Source organism: Scyliorhinus torazame, chromosome 14 (assembly GCF_047496885.1).
Source record: "Scyliorhinus torazame isolate Kashiwa2021f chromosome 14, sScyTor2.1, whole genome shotgun sequence".
NCBI lineage: Eukaryota > Metazoa > Chordata > Chondrichthyes > Carcharhiniformes > Scyliorhinidae > Scyliorhinus > Scyliorhinus torazame.
The window spans coordinates 73,341,486-73,359,840 of record NC_092720.1 but is presented as its reverse complement, the minus strand read 5'-3'; the positions used below and the strand labels follow the sequence as shown (position 1 = coordinate 73,359,840).

The window sequence follows — 18,355 nt, the reverse complement described above, 5'->3', positions numbered from 1 at the left end:
CGCCATTGGTACCCAGAATAGAAGAAAAAGTGATGACACTACATTTCCTGGGCACCCTTCCAGTGGGTGCACAAAACATTTGTTTGTAGACACAAAGGGACCCGGTTTTAGCAAAAATAAAACAAATGGTGCTAACGGGGGAGATGAAAAGACTGGTCCAGGTGGAATTCCACCCCTTCTGGAGCAGAAGAGAGCAGATTACTGTGGAAGACGGAATACTGCTATGCGAAGCTCCATAATAGTTCCAAGTCAAGGCCGTCGAGCCATACTGGCTGAATTACATCATGGGCACCCCGGAGTCTGAAAAATGAAGATGCTGGCCAGGAGCTATGTCTGGTGGCCGGGCCTGGACACAGACTTAGCGGCATTGGTAGGTCGGTGTCAAGAATGGCAATATTGGCAGAAGGTGCCACCGGCAGCCCCGCTGCACCCATGGGAATGGCCGGGTAGACCATGGTCGTGACTTCATGTTGATTTTGCAGGCCCGTTTATGGGTTCAATGTTTTTTGTGATAGTAGACGCCCATTCCAAATGGCTGGATGTCTACAAAATGAACTCTGCAAACACAACAGCAACCATCAAAAAGCTTTGCACCTCTTTGCAACACATGGTATCCTGGAGGTGTTAGTTTCAGATAATGGATCAGCTTTCCCCAGCCAAGAGTTCACAAAATTCATGAAGTCACATGGCATTCGGCACATAAGGACAGCACCATACCATCCGGCATCAAATGGGTTGGCGGAGAGAGCCGTCCAGACCCTAAAAGTCGGGTTGAAAAAACAGTCAGCAGCATCAGTAGAGACTAAAGTGTCGCACTGGCTATTCGACTATAGGGCAACATCACACGCCCCAACGGAATAGCACCAACAGAGTTTCTCATGGGCAGACGACTACAAACCAGGCTGAGTCTACTATTCCCAAATTTAGGCGGAAGAGTTGAACGATACCGAGAGGCCCAATGCAGGGGCCTCGACAACACTCGCCGAGAAAGGCAGTTCAACGCGGGTGAAAAGATATTGGGGTCAGAAATTATGCCAATGGTCCCATGTGGGAAGCAGGAACGGTGAAGGCCAGGACAGGACCTGTGCCATATGAGATACGTGTGGGAGTAGTAAAAAAGCACCTGGAACAGGTGCGGGCCTCAGATTTGTTTCCTCCCCCAGAGCTGACTCAGACCAACAAACAGAGGACTGTGTAGAGTCCTCCCCGAAAAACTATTCACGCCCATCCGGCACCACTGGTGAGGACATAACACTCGGATATGGACACCATGGATGACGGCGCGGCTGTCCCCCTGTGGCCGGAGGAAGGGGGCGAACCGCCCCTCAGGCACTCTCATCGGAAAAGACCGGCGCCTAGCCATTATACCCCCATACGTCGGAGGCCACCGTGGAGGATCCGGACCGGCACAGAAACAAAGCAGGAGACCCGTGAGCCACGAGGACCACGGGAGATCCCAGGACTTTGGGGGGATGGGTGTAATGACTCAGGCCAGGCCTTTGAGATTCGCCAATTAGAATATGAGTTCCCTGATTAGTGGCCCAATCAGGGAACCCCTTTCTCTGCATATAATAGGGAGTGTCAGGTCCACTGCACTCCCAGTGTAGACAGCAAGCTGAATGCACCTGGTTGTTCGGCTGTTGGTTTTATAAATAAAAGGAATTCTGGTGAAGAGACTTCTGCTTCCCTAAACTTATTCCAAGATCCTGTTTGTTATATTTAGAGTAGGTTGTGCAGATTTTTGTACTCTGGGTGGGGGAAGGCTTTCACCCTCCCCCATACATTACTCTATGACACAGAATACCCCAATCAGAAGTATGATACCAGAGATAGGACAGGAAATATTTAGTTTGAATTATGACAGGCAGAAGGTCTCTACATAAACAAAGGTTTGATAATTTTGGTTTAGAGTGTGTGAAATAAATATCCACGTGTATAGAGGAACAAATAGCTTTCGCTAAAAAAGCCTGTTCCTCCAAGGCTCCAGTAAGTTTATGGAAGTATATCTTTTCTAAAAAATTGAACAAGTTTGTGTAGAAAACTTTTACTTTTAATGAAGGCGTTCTAACCTCAACTTTCACAAAATCTCATCCATGTTGTTTGCATCAGACATAAATTAGCAGTTATCAAAATATAAGAGTTCAGTTGGGTCATGTTTTTGGAATAGGAGAATGTGTAAAGTAGAAGTTTATTGCAATGGTTCTTCAGACTTTTATGTAAGTTATTATTTTGTAGGAAAAGTGTCGTATTTGGTAACACATATTTAAAGAAAAACAAATATTCAACTCAGGCTGGCATGTCATCTCTAAGCCTTGGAGATTTCCACAGATGATTCCTAATTCATATTTGATTGCTATCGTAATGTTCCCTTTGATGGATCCAGCATTCTTATGAACACATCATTTTCATAAAAATAGTATGTTGTCATTTAGTAACTGTTTGTTGCTTGCCATTTCAAATTGAGGGGCTGGGTTGCAAAGGATCTTCCATTTGAAATGAAGAAGGGATGGCTCATGATTCCAGTGCATCATCAGCAGGCTAATTCGGCTTAATTACCATCCACTCAAACATATGTACGTCATCGTATGACAGTAAAAAGTGTATTTGTTGGCTGAGTCTGACAATAGACGGCAGCTGTTTAGTCGAATGAGCATTGTGCTGTAAACAAAATCCAGTGCTGGCACAATAATAAAAGGGCCATGCCTGGTATAGATTTAGATTTGTTACAAATTGACTGCAGGAATAATCATGACCAAAATAGTTTTGGTCTCGATGGTCGAAGGCCAATTTACAAGTTTCCATCTGGCGGGAACGGGATTATTGAAGGGTTTTGAGGAGGTCCGAACCATCATGGCATATGATGCGAAGATGCTTCAGCAAGTGTGGCTGAAAAGAAATGTAATTGTTAAGTCAGGCAGAAGAAAGTTCACCAAACTGTCCCTTTGTGATTTGATTAGGGACACTGGAAGTACAGTGAGAAGGATTGATGGTCCTGTGCCCAAAGTACGGTGGTGCAGGACAATGCAAAGAATAGGAATGTTGTGAAAGAGAGCCTTACCTCATCAGTCCTGGTGAAACCATTTAGATTCTTCCTGCAGGGCAGTAACGTCCTTGGAACAAAGCTAGGTCCTGAATGAAGCCATGATTTCTGCTACCTCAGGAAATTGGTTTTCACAAACCAGTATTGATGAATGTATCTTGCCTTTGAATAGTACCATGTCCACTGCATTTCCTGCCTTCTCAATGAGCTGCCCTATAGGAGCATGATAGTGCTGGTAGGTTGGCAATTATATGTCAGTTTTCTACTGTGTGAATCAGGAGTAGAATCGGGTCAGTTGACTCATCTCATTGCCAAACCCTTCCTTAACTTGGACTGGTTCTGATCCAAGGGGCCGAATGTTGAAGTAGTGTGCTAATCCAGTCTCCCATTCAGTCCTCTGTTACTCACTTTTCAAGTTTCATTGTGGGGGCAGCACGGTAACATTGTGGTTAACAAAATTGCTTCACAGCTCCAGGGTCCAGGTTCAATTCCCCGCTGGGTCACTGTCTATGCGGAGTCTGCACGTTCTCCCCGTGTGTGTGTGGGTTTCCTCCGGGTGCTCCGGTTTCCTCCCACAGTCCAAAGATATGCTGGTTAGGTGGATTGGCCATGCTAAATTGAGCTTAGTGTTCAAAATTCCCCTTATTGGTGGGTGGGGTTACTGGGTAATGAGGATAGGGTGGAGCTGTGGGTTTAGGTAGGGTGCTCTTTCCAAGAACTGGTGCAGACTTGATGGGCCGAATGGCCTCCTTCTGCACTGTAAATTCTATGAGAAGGAAAGGATACATGAAAAGAACAAAAGAATAAAGAACAAAGAAAAGTACAGCACAGGAACAAAACTTGCCTCGTACATCTCCTCTAAACCTTACCCCTCGCACCTTATATGCCCCCTAGTATTTGACCCCTCTACCCTGGGAAAAAGCCTCTGATTATCCACTCTGTCTATGCCTCTCATTTTGTAGACCTCTATCAGGAGTTCCAGTTTTCATTATATCTTGAAGTAATTAAGGACCACAGTCATGACTGGGGCAGTATTGAGTTGAGGTGTATCATAATTTGCCAAAATGGCATAAAAACACTAACTCTGTAAACCATGTGCCTAATTATAGGTCAGCAGATGTTGAATCTTAATATTTGTGAGTCATTGCAGACAGAAATAAATGCTAATTTTCACTCCACCTGTGGATTTGTTGCCATTTAAAAATAGGGAAGAATTGCACAGATTGAACCGGTGAAGATTTTTGATTACAAATTAAAATCCGAGTGGTAGGAGCCATGGTTTCTGGTACTATCTTTTGATATGATTTGCCACCAAAGGTACATAAAAAGACAAACCTGTAGCCAATCTTTAATGATCATGTACATTGAAATTACAGCGTTATGAGTGTTTATTTCATTCAACTTTTATTCCATCTCTCGAGCAGCTGTGATGCCAGTCAGAGATGACATACATTCGGTCATAGAAGCTGATGTGATAACTTATCTTATTTTATTCCTGCATTGTTATTTTTTACTGAAGTGACTTTTAATTTAAAACTTAAATAAAAACCATAACTGAATATTGCAACAGCTTCTGATTGACATTTAAATCACATGTATACATTGCAGCTTTCAGTTCCTATTGCAGCTTGTATATGTTGCTTGAAGCGTGGAGGGAGCAGGAACCCTCCGCTCAAACATTTGTGTTTGAATAAAGTAACCTTTGGGTAAACAACTTCAGCAGTGATCTGTTTCTTCTAAATTTTATTCCTTTTTTTTTCCTCTCTCAGAACTGGAGAAGAATGAAAACATCAACAATGAAGATTATGAGTGCGAAGATGAAGCTAAACTTGTTATATTTCCTGACCACTATGAAATTCCTTTGCCAAACATAGAAGAATTGCCAGCGCTGGTGAGTGAGTGTGTTCAGCAACATGTATTGTCCATCTCTGACATGCTCAGGATCCTTTGAATTTGGGGTGGGGAGAGAAGGTTGAAGGAAGAAGTACAACCCTTTTAGCCTGAGCATGCTAATCCTATTCTAAAGGAGATAGAAAAATCAGCAAAAAATGTGGTGTATAATTTAAGGAAACAGTTTTTAATACACAGGTCAAAGTTAGCCAAGTTTCTGTTTACATTCTGAATATGGTTTTAATCAAGAAGTGTAGAATGTGAAGTAATTTTACATCGCTGTCAGCATGTGTGAGATCCCTTTATTCTGGAAGTATGTAACTAATTCAGAGCAAATAGTTAAATCAGAAATTATACAGCTTAGCTTTGAAATGAAAGTAAGACCATACATTCGAAAAATGGGGCATGCGCTGTGGAATGTTACAATAAGACTATGATAGCCAACTGCACATCCTGCATGTTGATGCAAAGCATTGGAAAGTGCTTGGGATGCTTTAGTTTTTTTGTCATTCCAACATTGATGACTTGTTCAGTGCAAAGGAACAAAGGAGGTTGATAGATTGTAGGGGACAAAACGTCCCCATTGCTGATGACAACCTGATGACTACCAACGGGAACGATGGAATCGCGTACACATGTGCATATGGCAAGTTGTGGAGAGAACAGTCGTGCTCAAATTATGCTTCCAGTGCCTGGACAGGTCACGGAAGGAGGTGGCGAGGGATCAGTTTACAATGTTTGGCAACCAAAGTGGTGAAGATTTTGGCGGCCTGCTGTGCACTGCACTATTTTTTCCTCCTGGATGGGTGGTTATCTTTAGCCTGGCAGATGAGATGGATGTCACCTTGCTACCCTGAAAAAGGCAATGCCACAGTAGGAAGGGTGGCTAGAAAGCTGTTGATAGCTCACCTATTTGGATGCTGATAGCTGCCAGAGCCCCTAAAAATATTTTTAATAAACTTTGAATTTAAGTCTTTTCAAAAGTTACAGTAACCTCAATCTAAGGTGCTTATTCTCATGCTTATTCAGTTTGCAGGGAGAAAAACCATTGGGCTTCAACTTCACAAGAGCCTAGATGCATCATTGATATTACTGTGTAGTTATAGAATTGAGGCAATTTGCAGCCCACCATTGTGTGATGTTAGTTGTGAGCATAAAGATTCAATTAACATCATCCATTGTCAAACCCGCCATTGCCATATTTTCTGACACATTACCACATTGGCATTGGAAACGTCGCCTGAGTATAGAAAATAAAACAATTATCGTACTACATCAACATGCTCTTTGGAGTTCACTGCACGAAAATATACTGGCCAATCATGCTCAGAAACACCGATTATGCTGCAGAGACAGTCTGTTCTCCGATTTTGGAATTTAACATGGATGATCTTGCTGGCTCAGAAAGTCTCCCATAGTGTCAAGTTTCTCATAATTCATGGATCATATGGTCTTAAGTTATTTGTTGCTATTTATAACAATCTGTCCCTCGCAGCAAGAAACAGGAAACAGTAAAGGAATGTGTTCAAAACCTAAATGCTCAATGAAATAAGGCCTTGTTTGGAACCAATGAACATTTTTCTTCCCTTTCCTTCCAATGTTATGGGGAATTGATGGCTCATACTGGGGTGCCAATATGTTAGCAACTGAGACCTGGAATTTCCAGCCCTACCTGCCACCTGGGTCTTCTGGTCCTGCCAAACATTTATGGACTTTGGGCTGGTTCATGTTGGGTCCTGCCAGGCAGGGCTGGAAAATCCCGCCCTGAGTATCAGCAGACGTTTTGACTTTATAGAGCATAAAAGCGGAATGCAATCTTGTCCACCTATAGGCTGTGGTAGCTCGAGGCAATACCAGGGAGACTTCCAGTATAACTGAACAAGAGTTTATTGGTAGCAAGTGAAAGGTAAACTATACACAGGCTCAGAGTCACTAAACAGGTCTTCACTCTCTGGTTCCAGGCTCCACTCTGCCCGGGACCCTGCTTCCAGGGCCCCGCAGTTTTTCCCCCATTGGTCAGGATTCATGTGCTCCCACGGGATAGACCCCAAGACGGTCACGTGGGCCATGTGGAAAGGTCCCTTAAAGGGACCATGTTACCACATACGCCCTTTCTAACAAATGTTACTGTATAATGATGATAATGGGCAGACCAAAGCTAAGATGGTCTGAGCTCCGTTGTAAGAACTTTTTGGTAATTCGAATAATCAGTAGCTAATTCCCCCAATAACTCTTTCAGGATCAATTCTGTGATTCTGAAAAGGTTAACGGTACTCCCGCAAAGTGGGAGCTGTGATTTTAATTGTGATTTTAATTTTATTTTCATTTTAATTTGCTCCAAAGGAAAGCTAAAACTATTTTACGCACACCACATAGCTCAGCTTAAGCAGCACCGATGTGAGACCATTCTGTAGATTTGGTATAATTTTAACTAGTATCAGTATCTGTGAAAGCTGCCATATTTAAAATGAACTAAAAGTCAATTGAATATCAAAAGATGCTGAACACTACAGTACGATGTGAACATGATGGCTCAGCATTGTTATCGTGGTGTTTTGTATTTGGGTGCATTGTTAAAAAGAAACTGTATTTTGTAAAGATACCTTGATATATTATCTTGCAGATCAGTCTTCAGTAGAATTCCAAATATACTTTTGATTTAAGTTGCTCACAAAAAGCTGCTGTCTTAATTTGAGAAACTTTATTGAGTCATTATTTTAACTGACTCGCTTCCTCGTTCCCATCCCACCAGGTGACAATAGCCTGTGATGCTGCTCTTGCTGCAAGGTCTCCATATAGAAGACAGGACTCTGATTCTTGGGAAGAAGAACTCAAGGATTCAAAGCATGAAAACAATCTTCAACAACTGGACAATGGAGTCCGAATCCCACCCAGGTCAACAACCTTCCCTACACCGAATGCATAGCTGTGACTCAGTCAGTCTTCATTTTTATTTGTTTTGAATATTGTTCACTTATAAAATCATATATATTCATAAGGAACTTCTAGTGAAATGATGGAGTAAAATAAGATGCCATTTAAAATTGCTGAAACTTCCTGCTGTTTCAGTAGAGATTTCCTCACATTGTTTTATAACTGAATTGCCTGAAATAAGAACTTGCATTGATATAGATCCATAGAATCCCTACAGTGTAGAAGGAGGCCACTTGGCCCATTGAGTCTGCACCAACCCTTCGAAAGAACACCTCACCTGGGTACACTGACCCACCGTATCCCTGTAACCCCAGTTAACTGTGGACACTAAGGGGAGATTTCACATGGCCAATCCATTTAACCACATCTTTGGTCAGTGGGAGGAAACTTCGGAGCACCCGGAGGGAACCCACGCAGACGCAGGGATAACATAAACTCCACACAGGCAGTCACACAAGGGTCAGAATGAAACCTGGGTTCCTGGCATTGCGAGGCAGCAGTGCTAACCACTGTGCCACCCTGCCGATATAGTGGCTTTATGACCAAAGAATGTCCCAAAGTGCTTCATAGCCAATTAAGTAAAATGCAATAGACAATTTTAGCACCACAAGTTTCAATAAATCGTAGTGGGATAAGATTAGATCAACTATTTTAATGAAGTTAGTTGAGGAATAAAGGTTGACCAGGAGAACTCCCTTTTTCATATTCAAAAAATATCAAAGGTTCTTTTACATCCACCTGAGAGGGCACAAAGGGCCTCTGTTTAATATCTCTTCCAAATGAAGGCATGACTTGACAGTGCTGCACAAGCTAAGTTTAGTGTTCAAGTCTCTGCAGCTTGAGCCTTGAATTTCTGATGCTAGACTATTGTCTGCCAAATAACGCTATTACATCCCATCACTGGCTAACTATAACAGTGCACAACATTGATGAGTTGAGTTGTGATACTGTCAGCCTACCATTTCATCAGTAGATTTTTCCTTGAGACTTGATAGTTCTGCACTTTCACTGCTGAACTGTTACTGAGGTAGGGGTTGATATATGTGAAGTTATTGATACATTTTATGCTTGGGAAAGGGAATAATGGGATATAACTTTCGATGGTGTGGCAATTGAGTCAGGCTGCCAATTCGCTCGAAGTTAGGTACCTGAAAATCCAGCGATCCTATCTCATCCAACTTCCAACTCGGGCTGGGACACGCATGGAGTCTGCTATTGTGGACAGTTCAGACACAGATAAGAAAGCCACATCCCCACTTTTACAGCACTAGCTGCCTTAAACAGGTAAGTTTGAAGGTCCAACCAAGTTTAAAGGCCTTTGACAAGTGAGGGAGGATAAGTGGGTAGGGGTCGCATGGGGTGGGATTGGCTGGGTCGGGCAAGGGGGGATGGTGGTCGAGAGTGGGTACTGTGGATGTAGGTGGGAGTCGGGAGTCAGATCTGGTGGGATGGAGTCGGGCTGGTGGTGGGGAGTCAGGAGCTAGGCCTGGTGGCAGGTGGTGGGGGAATTCAGCAGTTGCAAATTGGGCCTGGGCCTGGAGGGGGTGTCAGGGGTAGTTGGGGAGGTATTGGGAGGGGATGGTGGAGTTCCATGAGGGGGTCAGGATGCGCCAGTGCTACAGTTAACCAGAAGCAAATTCTTCTAACTGTTTCTGGGTAACTATTGCTGTAACACTGTCAGGACCATCTGAAGTTTGAGAAATAAATTGCATTTTTGGATGGTTCCAAGTGCAGCACAGTTGCCCATTGGAAGTTTAAACTTCCGAAGCAATTGCTGTACAATCCTTCCTGGGTGTAATCCGGCGGGGGGTGGGATTCCCAATGCATCTTTGGAGCTAGATACATTGTCCTGGAACTGGGAATTTAGGGTATAACTTTGTCATCATGCTATCACTAATGAGTAATATTGTTATGGTATTCATAACTTTGTATTGGATAAATTTTCATCAGATTATTCCAAAAATGATTGATGGACTTAGGTTTTGCAAAAATAGAGCAGTCAGATTATTGAATATATTTCGAGGATATTTTTGTAATTATTTGAGTTGATTTTGAAAGCAAGAAACATTGGTATAACTTAAGACAGTGTTTTATCATCTCGTCCTCTCACACAATTCCTTACAGTGGCTGGAGATGTGCCTGGTGTGACCTGAGAGAAAACCTTTGGCTAAACCTGACAGATGGCTCCATATTGTGTGGAAAATGGTTCTTTGATGGCAGTGGTGGAAATGGGCATGCTCTGGAACATTATCGTGAGACACGTTATCCTTTGGCTGTGAAACTTGGAACCATTACTCCAGATGGCGCAGGTTAGTTATTCCTCTTAAATAATCAGATGTCATTTGATGACCTAGTCTATTGAATTATGACCTCCTCTTCCGGCACTGATTGTGAAGTGGGTCCTTTTGAGCTCTCTGATATGTAAATCGAGAAAATGCAAGTTGTACTTTGCATTCTTCTTCTTGCTGAATGCAAAATTGAAATTGCCTGTGGTCCCTTCTGACCCCCTCCCCCACCCTTGTGTCCTCCCCCTTTCCCTACCCCCTCCCCCCCCCCCCCCCCCCCCATCAACTTCAGCTGTGTTTGTTTGTGATCGGGGAGAGGGGTTTGCCCGCCCCCACCCTCCCCTCCAATGGCATTCCCTTTTTGTGACTTCCCAGCCTTTCTTCCTTCTCCTCCAAGCCCCCTGCCTCCCACCGGGTTGCGCATTGCTTTGGTTCCCCCTCCATCTTTGTTTTCCCCTTGTCTTTCCTCTTTTTCTCCCTCTCTTTCCCGTTTTCCTATCTTGCTCCCCATTGTTGGCCATGAACAGGTTTTGAAACAGGCCGACGAACTGCCCCCATGTATTTAGGAAGCCTTCCTCCGACCCTCGGGTGGCATACTTAATCTTCTCCAGGTGGAGAAATTCTGAAAGGTCCGCGAGCCAGTCTGCAGCTGTGGGTGGTGCTGCTGATCACCAGCCGAGCAGGATTCTCCAGCGTGTGATTAGGGAAGCGAAAGCAAGGGCATTAGCCCCCTTCCCCATGTGTAGTTCTGGTTGCTCCGATAACCTGAATATTGACACTATTGTGCATAGCTTCATCCTCGCCCCCCACAACCTTGCCTCAGCAAAGGCTATCCAGAACCCAGCAAGTTTGGGACAGGCCCAAAACACGTGGATGTGGTTGGCCGGGCCCTTCTGGCACCGCTCACATTTGTCCTCCACCTTCGGGAAGAACCTGCTCATTCGGGTTCTGGTCAGGTGTGCAGTGTGCACCACTTTGAACTGCATTAGGCTGAGCCTTGCGCAGGAGGAGGTGGCATTGGCCCTGCTCAATGCTTCGCTCCAGAATCCCCAACCCGCCTCTGTCCCCGGTTCATCCTCCCATTTCCGTCTGGTCTCGTCCGGTGGTATTCAAGCTCTGTCCAATAACTGTCCGTATATTTTCCCATATAGCCCCCCTTTGCTGCTTGTGCCTATCAGGTCCTCGAATAGTGTGGTTTCTGGGGTCCCGGGTACCCTACTGTCTCCTTGCGTAGGAAGTGTTTTATTTGCAGGTGCCTCATTTCCTGTCCTTTCGGTAGTCTCCACTTCTTTGTCAGTTCGTCCAGTGTCGCCAGTCTGTGCCCTCCGTAAAGGTCCCTGACAGTCAGTGTGCCCCGTCACGTCTCCCTCTTATGACGGTGGTGTCTAGCATGACTGGGGGGAATTTGTGATTGCTGCAGATGGGGGCCATGGGGGACATCTTAGTTAGCCCGAAGTGTTGTCTCAGTTAGGCCCATGTTCTCAGCATGACCACTGGGCTCATTGTGTACCTTGTTGAAGGGGATGGGAATGCTGCTGTAGCCAGGGCCCGGAGGGTCGTTCCTTTACAGGAGGCTTCCTCCATCTGTACCCACTCTGTGTCGGGTTTGTGTACCCATCCCCTCACTCTTTGTGCTGTTGCTGCCCAGTGGTAGTATTGTAGGTTCGGTAAAGCCAAGCCACCTTTGATTTTCCTTCTTTGCAATGTCGGTTTGGGAATTCTTGGGTTCTTACCCCCCCACACAAACGCCATGATTAGACCGGCTACATTTTGGAAAAAGACCTTGGGGATGAAGATTGGTATGGATCTAAACAGGAAGAGGAACCTCAGCAGCACGTTCATCTTGATTGTCTGCACTCTCCCCGCCAGGGAGAGTGGGAGTGAGCCCCACCTCTGTAGGTCCTTTTTTACTTCCTCCACCAGACTGGTCAGGTTCCACTTGTGGATCTGTGTCCAGTCTCTGGCTATTTGGATCCCCAGGTAATGAAATCTATTCTGGGCCGTTTTAAACTGGAGCCCCTCCAGCTCTGCCCCTCTTCCAATTGGGTTCACTGGGAATGACTCACTTTCGCCCAGGTTACGTTTGTAGCCCGAAAAGGTTCCAAATTCTTTGAGGATCTGCAGTATTGCCTTCAGTCCCTCCTGTGGCTTTGAGACATAAAGGAGCAAGTCATCCGCATAGAGTGAAACTATGCTCTCTGTCTCCTCTCCGGATGCCTTTCCAGCTATTCGCGTACAGCAGTGTTATCGCTAGGGGTTCGTTCGCTCGCGCGAACAAGAATGGGGACAGCGAGCACCCCTGCCTTGTTCCTCTCTGTAGCTGGAAGTATTCAGAGCTTATGGTGTTGGTTCGAACGCTTGCCTTGCGAGTGTTGTACAGGAGTCTCACCCAGGCGGTGAATCCTGCTCCTAGCCCAACCCGTTGCAGTAACTTGAGGAGGTACTTCCATTCGACTCTATTGACGGCCTTTGATGCGTCCAGGGAGACGGCAATATCCACAGTTAAGCATGCGGCCCTCCACGGCTGACATTATTACAACAGGTCTGAGCAATTAAGACCCCTTCAGATAACAAAAGGTGAGTTAAGTTGTGAAGTCGGCATATTATTATGGGGAGCAAGGGTAATTTTTCCCACTCTCGCTACAAAATTCTTATTATAAGATTTACACTGTGCCCATCCTGGGATGACAAAGATGAAGATACTAGCAAACAGCTATGTGTGGTTGCCTGGGATGGATACTGACATCGAGAATCTGGTCAAACAATATGACGGTGGCACAGTGGTTAGCACTGCTACCTCACAGCGCCAAGAACCTGGGTTCTAATCTGACTATGTGTGCAGAGTTTGCACTTCCTCCCCCTGTCTGCGTGGGTTCCCATGGGTGCTCCGGTTTCCTCCCACAGTCCAAAGATGTGCATGTTAGGTGGATTGGCAATGCTAAATTATCCTGAGTGTCCAAAAGGTTAGATGGGGTTACGGGGATAGGGTGGGGGTGTGGGCCTAGGCAGTGTGCTCTTTCAGAGGGACGTTATGGACTCGATGGACCAAATGGCTTCCTTCCACACTGTAGGGATTCTATGTTTCTATGAAATGCAAACAAAAATTGTCATCTGCGGCCCTAATGCACCCTTACGAGTGGCCAGGTCGACCACTGGTGCATCTACAAATCGATTTTGCGGGCCCATTCATGGGCACCATGTTCCTGCTCATAATAGATGTGCACTCCAAATGGTTGGACATATACAAAATGACATCCACGACCTCATCAGCAATGGTAGAGAAACTGTGGCAGACATTCGCCACCCACAGATTTCCCAAGGTGCTAGTCTCGGATTTTGGGCCTGAATTCACTCGCAAAGAGATCCAGCATTTCTTGTGAACTAACAACGGTGAACATCTTCGAACTGCTCCCTACCACATTGCTTTACGTGGACTGGCTGAGCGAGCCGTCCAAACATTCAAAGCTGCCATGAAGAAACAGTCATCAGCCTCTCTACAAATCAAACTGGCCTGTTTCCTAATCGCCTATAGAACAACACCTCATGTCACCACAGGTATTATGCCTGCCGAGTTATTCATGAGCAGACGTATTAGAATAAGGTTGCATCTGGTATTTTCGGATTTGGCAGAGAGGGTGGAAGAAAAATAGAACATACAGAAGAGGCATCCCAACTCAACAAAACCTGAGAGAATATTTGAGGTGGATGACGTTTTATAAGTAAAGAATTTTGGTGCTGGTCCACATTGGATCTCTGGAATGGTCGTGGCCAGAACAGGTCCAGTGTAATATGAAATAGCTGTGCAAGGTAAAAGGGTGAAGAAACACCTGGACCATTTGAGAAGAGAATCGCACACGGAGCCAGTGGGGCAAGTCCAACCCCAGAATGCCTGTCAGTGATATTGCTACGGATGAAAATAATGCTGCAGCAAACTATCCTGAGGAAGAGCTAAGTGATGTTCCAGTGGGAACTAGAGAGGTTATCTGTACTGAAACACCGTTACAAGTCAAGAGTCAACCAATTGAGCTTCAAATCAAATTTACTTCTCCTCCGGAGCACCCGCTCGTGAATTACGATGCTCCCAAAGGATCAGGAAGTCCCCAGACCGACTTACCTTATAAAGTATTGTTAAGTTCCATTTGTTGGATAATATTGTAAATAATTCCTGTCATAATATCCACTCATGTATATAATGAGATGTAGACAGGCAGTGATTGACACACAGGATAACCAATGAACACACACGACACAGAACAACCAATCACCACCACTATAAAGCCCACCGGGCACTAAGACGCTCTCTCTCTCTCTCTCTCTCTCACAGGGCACAGCTACTGAGATAGTTAAGAGTGCACAAGCCAGTGAGCACCATCTCCATGTGGTAGAGAGCTAGTCTGGTCAAGCCAGTAGGAGGTTATCAGTTAGACTAATAGAGTATCAACCCACAGCAGATTATGTGCAGCAACCAGCAGGTTCAATAAAACAGTGTTGGACCATCTCCTGTGTCGGAAGCCTGTTTCTAGTTTCACTGCATCCAGTTGCAGTCACCATTGAACCAAATCACTTAACACATCAATTCCATTGTTATTAAAATGTGTTAATCAGGAACTTAAAGGGAAAGCAATATGGTTACGCGCCCCTTTAAGGGGTGAGTTCTCTGAGGGTTATGTGATCCCTTGGCCAAGCGGGCTGGAGCGTGTGAATCTTGGGGTTGTGCAAGGGTTTTCTGTGCCAATTTGGAGTCTGGAGTTGTGGAGTACGGTAAGCCTTTATCTCACTCTCTGTAAACAGTTACTTAACCTTAATAAACTGTTTATTTGTTGATCTACTTGGTGGTCACCAGGCTTACAGGATACTACACCGGGGAGTGTGCGGAAGGTCGGGTGCTTCGGCCCTGTTAGGTGGCAGCATGTGGGGTCCAGGTGAAATTCCGAGGTGATGGCAAGATTGATTGCAGAGAGGATACAGGCAGCACTTGCTCTGGTAGAACGGAGTCAGTCGTTTCCCTTCTTATGGCATTCACCCCTGTCCTCTGTGGAGGGTTCTGGCACTGACCAGAGCTGCCACCATCTCCCAGGTGGGGTTTGGTATCTTGCTGCACTGTCTCCTGCCAGTCTGAGGGTGGATTCTTATCCTGCCCCCGCCCCTGCGTCGGGATAATCTGATGTTTTGCACTTTTCATATGGGAAAATTGTTTCTCAAAAGTGCATAAAAATTGTGTTCCGGATCGTGCCCCCGGGGCCAGGGGGATTTGCACCGGTCTTTGTGCTGAAAGTGACACTTTGTCATTTGTTTTGAAAACTCCCCCTAAAGATTTTCCCCAGGTTGGTGCTGACTATTTTGAATAGTACATATTTTAACTTGTTGGGAGAAAGAGGTTTGTTAGCATAGTGTACACTTCCAGGCCAAGCTCCATTAACAAAATTGCCATCTTGTGCTCAAGAATTGTCTTATTCTGAGTCTTGCCATATTAGTTCTGGAAAAACATGTCCATTCTTTCAGTATTGGAACTGAGTGGTTTTTGAACCCACTCATATGCTTCGACCATTCTGATGTATCTCATGAGCACAGCCATATTGTCCAATTTCAAAGTTCAACAGTAACAGGGGCACAAACGATTCCAATTTTGCACTCCTAAAGAGTTTCTTCATGGCTAAACTTTTTTTCCATTTAATATAAATCCAACGATGAAGAACCTCCAAATGTTTTTCCTGCAGCTGTAACAATGCTACGTTGGGGGGGGGGGGGTGGGGGGGGGGGGGGGTGGAGCAGCGGTGATGACCCCGGATGAACCAGCCCTGTCAGGTGGAGATCCTGTGAGAGGATGGTCATGTGATCAGTGAGAGGGAAGGATCATTTTGGCTGACATGCACAACTCACTGGAGCCAGGTCACCTGGATGAGGTGGCAGTGGATCCTCATCTCTGTGGTGCTGACCAAGCTCGCTGTCGGTAACTGCTCTATCCTCAGTCAACCCCGCGATCTCCGGGCCCCTTCTTCAAAGGACTCTGATGTCCAGCACCCCGCCGCCCTCTGGGCCCTTTCCTGGCTAATATGTGCCAATGTCTCCTGCGGGACAAAGAAAGGGCATTGTGAGCTGTGCACCTATTGCATTGTTGGAAGGGGGGAGCTCTATGGCAGGTGACATGTGTGAGCACCGCTGCTGGGCATGGCTAGGTTGTGCTGTTGGTCGCTGGGGCAGAGGCACGATATGGGGTGATGTGAGGTTCCGAACATCAACCTGTTTGCAGAAAAGAGGGGCTGGGGAGATCAGGAGGCTGGCAGGCAGGAACGATGCCGGTGTCAACATACCCGTGCAGCCCGATGGAGGTCGTTGGTCTTCTTTCTGCACTGTACTGAGGTTCTCCTGGTCATGCTGCCCGAACTGACGGCTGCTGCCACTGCCTCCCAGGTGGCATTGGCGGTCCTGTGGCTGATCCATCGACCCCCTCGGGGGAACAGGATGTCCCGTCTTCCCTCCATGGCATCCAGCGGCCTGGCTAGGTCGAGCAGGTCTCCAGTGTGGCATGGCTGTGTGCTGAATGGACTGTGTTCAGAGGGTGTAGTTTATGTGCTGCTTCCCCTTGTTAGCGAGGAGCTGCTGGGCGCAGTCCAGGCGAATCAACTGGCAGGATGGCCATTTCTGCCATGAAGCCCATGGGGGATCATTCCTGGCCCTAATTGACGTTAGATACTGGCTGCGGTCTCGCGGGATCGGCTGTCGAGAAGAACCCGGAAGTCGCGCCCGCTACCGTGCTAGTACTTCTCCTATTATATCGCGATTTTAGTCTTGGGTTCCACTTCCAAGTGATTAGTGACAGTGGCCTAGTCTGCTCTGAACAGCCTGGCGGGAGTGTGACTGTGTGGTGCACCACAGAATCTGTCTGAAATCTCTGCCATCCCAGCAGGCAGGCCACTGAGAGCTGGCGGGTTTGGTCAGCCATGGTCCCTGCTGCTGTGTGTTGCTGATATTTGTGAACTCACCCCATCCTTGTCGCCAGAATTTTAGGTGCTATTTTCCTCCTTTTAGCGCACATTTAGTTTTTTTTTTTACCTGCACAAGTGTAATTTCAAAGAAAATCTCATCCTGTAACATGTTTTTATTTTTGTTAACAATGCAGATGTGTACTCATTTGATGAAGAGGAAGCTGTACTGGATGCAAATATTGCAGAACACTTGATGCACTTTGGTATCAACATGTTGAAAATGCATAAGGTATGTGGAACATATTGCCACACACTCCTGATAAGGAGACAAAATTAGATGGTTCTGATCAGAGTCAAAATAATGGACCAGTCACCATCTTATTTCTGACCATGAATAGAAACTGGGTCAGTGAAATAAAATCAGATAAGCCAGGTCTTATATGTTGGGATAAACATACTGAACACGAAAATTGCACTGAATGAAAGTCACTTTTTGGTGAATGTTGAAATGATCAGGAGATGTAACTTCCCACCTCCTTGGAGGGAATCAAAAGAAAGGTTGAGATGACAAAAATGTGTGATTGTCCCCAAACAGCTGTGTCTTTTCTTTTTTTTTAAAAAATGTACTTTATTACAAACATGCATCAAAACAGGTTACAGCAAATAAACACCCTGGGAAACATACTTCCCAACAATCAACTATACAGGCTGTATAGATTTTTCCCATTTTCACCCCCATCCCCCTGCGAAGAACAGCTCCTCAAACACGGTCACAAACATCCCCCACCTTTTCTCAAACCCCACTGTTGAGCCCCTCATCTCATACTTTATCTTCTCTAACCGCAGGAAGTTGTACAGGTCACCCAACCAAGCCGCTACCCCTGATGGCGATGCTGACCGCCTCTCCAGCAAAATCCGCCGCCGTGCAATCAGAGAGGCGAAGGCCACGACATCGGCCTTCCTCCTCTCCATGAGCTCCGGTTTCTCTGAAACACCAAATATCACACCAAAGTGTCATGGTCCACCTCCTCCTCCACTATCCTGGCTAAGACTCCCGCCCAGAATCTTCCCAATTTTTCTCAACCCCAACATGTGCGCATGATTCGCTGGCCCCCGCCCACAACGCTCACACTCATCTGCTACCCCCTGAAAGAACCCACTCATTCTCGCTCGAGTCATATGCACCCTGTGCACCACCTTAAACTGTATCAGGCTCCTCCTTGCACAAGAGGAGGTCCCGTTTACCCTTCGCAGTGCCTCACTCCGCACTCCCCAATTGA

At 45.8% G+C, this 18,355-nt stretch overlaps 1 protein-coding gene across 1 annotated transcript in view; it reads left to right on the top strand.

Moving 5' to 3' along the window:
• LOC140389809 (ubiquitin carboxyl-terminal hydrolase 13-like) overlaps positions 1-18,355 on the top strand; it is a 194,329-nt gene that overhangs the window by 55,157 nt on the left and 120,817 nt on the right. The window contains exons 4-7 of the mRNA XM_072474348.1: positions 4,810-4,931; positions 7,683-7,825; positions 9,989-10,173; positions 17,270-17,364. Coding sequence (XP_072330449.1) covers positions 4,810-4,931; positions 7,683-7,825; positions 9,989-10,173; positions 17,270-17,364 — 545 coding nt within the window. The remainder of the gene's footprint in view (positions 1-4,809; positions 4,932-7,682; positions 7,826-9,988; positions 10,174-17,269; positions 17,365-18,355) is intronic.